This window comes from Trachymyrmex cornetzi, unplaced genomic scaffold, assembly GCF_001594075.2.
Source record: "Trachymyrmex cornetzi isolate Tcor2-1 unplaced genomic scaffold, Tcor1.1 scaffold152, whole genome shotgun sequence".
Taxonomy (NCBI): Eukaryota; Metazoa; Arthropoda; class Insecta; order Hymenoptera; family Formicidae; genus Trachymyrmex; species Trachymyrmex cornetzi.
In genome coordinates, this window is record NW_017296113.1 from 30,049 (window position 1) to 33,872 (window position 3,824).

Sequence of the window (3,824 nt, forward strand, 5' to 3'; positions counted from 1 at the left end):
AAAGATCTTCGACAACCTGCGAGCGCGGACAATATTCGTGGACATATTCCTTGAAATATGCGTATCGCGATAATAACGGTGACTGTTGTCGTCTTTTCACAATTCTGCATCAATGTCGGAAGGTATATAGGATTGTGATAATTGTGGATTTCGACATAAGATCGTAATTTTTCAGAATAAAAGGTTAAAAAGAAGAATATTAGAGAAATCATAAGAGATGTGCTTTTATTTCAAAATTATAAACGTCCTGCGTATCATTACATTAAGAGAAGCATATACTAAATTTTAATAAATATTTATTTTAATAGTGCCAGTTGAACATTTACTAAATGTAAACATATATTTATTTGGTACAAGAACTATTAATTTTATTTGAAAAGCGGAGTATTGATTCTATTATTAGTAGAGTCGCGCCCCGATCACAATGTAATCATTTTCTTTAAGTACATTCAGTTCATGTACTTAGTAGACCTTAATGATTGTACTATGTATAATTTTATGTAATGTGCAGTTAGTTTAATTGTTACATTCTTTTTATTTTCACTTCTATCTTTATAAGCATCTGAAACACTCACGTATTTTTGCGTCGCATTAATCCTTTTTCTTTCTCTCTCTCTCTCTCTCTCTCTCTCACACACACACACACACACACATTGTGTTAGATAATCAAGATAAATAAGAGTTAGCGCTATGAGATTGCAATTAAAGCGCAAACTTCGTGCCTCTTTGCGATGTTGCAGAATTTTTATCTTATTGCATAATGATAAAGTAATTTTTACTTTAAAAAAAAAAACGTGCAATCGTGAATAGAACAGTTGTATCACTTTTTTCCAATGGATTTTGGAATCTTGCCTGCTCATCGAACGATTAGTTCTTTACTTATTGATCCATAAGTAAGAACTAATCGCTCGATGAACAGGCTGCATTCCGTAATCCTTTGAAACAAATATTGGAATTATTCTGTTCATGACTGTACGTTCAACAAATTTGAATATTGCTTTTTCTTCTAATACTATTTAATTATAGTCATCTCGATGCATGTTGCATGTGTTTTCCTATAATATTACAGAAGTTTCGAACGTTGGTGCGAACGCGAAACGGAAGATCTAAAATTGGTAGTCGAACGAATAGTAGAGGAAATCGCCACACACAGCAGCTGTATAGTTTTCATTACTGATCCTACTTATCGTGGACTAATCGATGTGCGTGCTATTAAAATACCTTCCTTTTTATCGCGATATGACGTAAGTATCAAGAGACACAATAGTGGCTTGGCAACGACACGTGGCTACTTACGTTCACGCGCAATTAAAATATTCCGAATGAAAGTTTTTGTCCTTAAAAAATTGTAAAATTTAAATAAAGTTCTAGCTAAATATGTTTATTAATTAAAGTTATGTGTTTAGAACTTTTTTATTAATTCTACATACTTTTAATTATACATCCTTTTTTGTTTTTACTATACTATACGTCTATCAGATTCAATATGATAATAACTTTTTTATCAAAAATATTTATCGCATGTTTATTTTTCAGATCGGTATACGCGATAACGACGATTTTTCACGGCCAAGAAAAAAAATTGTAAATACACTTCAATATGTTAAAGCAACAAGTTGCGATGCGTATATTATACTAATTAGCAATGGATTACTAACATCACGATTTCTGCAATATGTCGAAGGGTAAACGATCAAATTTGCAAAATAATACAGATTTACAATCGATTATGATTTCTACAGTTGTCTAAGAAGTTGTGTTAATTTTATATTTTTATATCGGAAAGAGTTTAAGTACAACCAATATTATACATTATTTAAAAAATATGCGAATTAAAAATTAATAAGCAACATTATAAATTGAAGACAAAGATTCAACTGACTTTTTGATTCATCAAATTACTATTTTAGAATTATAGAATATTTTTCAAGTTATTAAATTTGCTTTCTCCACATTTCTTTTATGATTTGGAGGTAAATATGAAGATGGGAGAGCCAGCCCTGATGTCCTTTACTATGACATGTTGTCAAGATCATGATCTTGAGTCATCTCTAACAGGTTTTAGTCATCGCTCGTTATTTGTTAAAAAGTTATTAAGAAGAAAAATTTAAAAAGTAACGTCTTATTTCTGCCACATACAATATTAGAAATGATCATATACCTTCCCTGTGACGTACGTCAGGGATTGGAAAGTTACTTTTTAAAAGTAACAAGTTACAGTTACTCGTTACCGAGTAGAAAAAGTAACAAGTTACCGTTACTAGTTACCGATTTTTAAAAGTAACTCGTTACAGTTACCGTTATTTGAGAAAGTAAATTTTTGTTACTTTTTCGTTATTCTTTTTTAAATCTACAACCGCCAATCACAGCGGATAGGCCTACGGGCTTCTCTAATCTCAAGCACTATGCACTCTAAAAAATTGTTGTGTAAAATTATAACTATTATAGTGAATAATTTTGAGACCCACTATAATAGTTGTAAACGTCCACACGTTTATAAATTCGCAATATGCAAATAATAATTTCTTGGTTTGTAACTAAGCAGATGGAAGTACAATTACAATGTGTATGTGTAGTTACAGGAACGATAATATGACAATACATTTCGCAGTATATATAATTATTATACATTTAACAACAATACGCGAAAAATTTCTGTTATATTACGTAATATTACTAAAATTTGGATAATTACAGAAAATATTCAAAATATCCTGCTATTTACATAATTTTTAATATAAAATAAGATATATTTACACAATAAAAACAAATTTACATAATTTTTGTGGAATTATATAATTTCTGTAAAATTGCATGATTTTATATATTTACAGGACTAATCTATTTTACATGTATTATATGTGTAAATTCACAAAATTTTTTTACAGTGTAAGTGGCTTGTGTCGTACCTTGTCCAATCATGTGTAAAGTAACAATAAAAGTAACTGTAAAATTCGTTATCGTTACTAAAAAAATGTAACTTCGTTACCGTTACAGTTACCAAAGAAAAAAAAGTAACGCAGTTACTAAAAAAGTAACGAAGTTACCAAAAAAGTAACTTGTAACTGTAACTTCGTTACAAGTAACGAGTTACTTCCATTCCCTGGTGTACGTAATGGCTTTCCATGCGAAGCGAGTTTCACCCCATCCCCTCCTCCCCTGCCCCTCCCCACTAAAGGCCGTACAACTTTCTATGCGAAGTAAAGTCCACTCCACCTTCCACCATTGCCAAGGAGCACACGACTTTTCACGCGAAACGAGGTCTTTCCCGCCTGCCTCTCTGCCTACTGCCTAGGCCTAGGGCATGCTTCGCGTGGAAAGTCATGCGCTTTTTAGCAGGAAGGTGAAATGGATCTCGCTTCGCTTGGAAAGTCGTTATGCACTATAAGTAGGAAGAGATGTGGTAGTACTTAAATTGTATATAGCAAAAATGAGATATTATTTCTTAAACTTTTTTGTTTATAACGAATAACGACTGAAAACGGCTAAAACCTGTTGGAGGTCACTCAGGGTTATGACTTTAACAACATATGTTAAAGTCAAAGTCATGGAGGGATCCCCTAATTTACATTTTTATCAAAATTATATAAGAAAATAACGTTTTCAAAGAAAATTTTTATTTTTAAAGCAGGAAATCTATTTTAAAGCAGAGAATTTTTGTTCTATATAGTAGATAGTAGAAAAGAGACGTTATTTTTATAAAGTTTTTTCTTAATAACTTTTTAACGAATAACGAGCAACGACTAAAACCTGTTGGAGGTCACTCAGAGTTATGACCTTGACAACATATGTCAAGGTCAAGGTCATCAGGACTGGCTCCCTCA

The 3,824-nt window shown here is 31.6% G+C and overlaps 1 protein-coding gene across 2 annotated transcripts in view; it reads left to right on the plus strand.

Annotated features, from left to right (window-relative positions):
- The window catches only part of Ir68a (Ionotropic receptor 68a), a 20,030-nt gene continuing 16,206 nt past the window's right edge, over window positions 1-3,824 (plus strand). The window contains exons 1-3 of one of the 2 annotated variants that reach the window (XM_018502957.1): window positions 1-122; window positions 1,070-1,244; window positions 1,537-1,685. In XM_018502957.1, the coding sequence (XP_018358459.1) occupies window positions 58-122; window positions 1,070-1,244; window positions 1,537-1,685 (389 nt within the window). In that variant the 5' untranslated portion in view covers window positions 1-57. The remainder of the gene's footprint in view (window positions 123-1,069; window positions 1,245-1,536; window positions 1,686-3,824) is intronic. The other variant, XM_018502958.1, reaches the window with a different exon arrangement.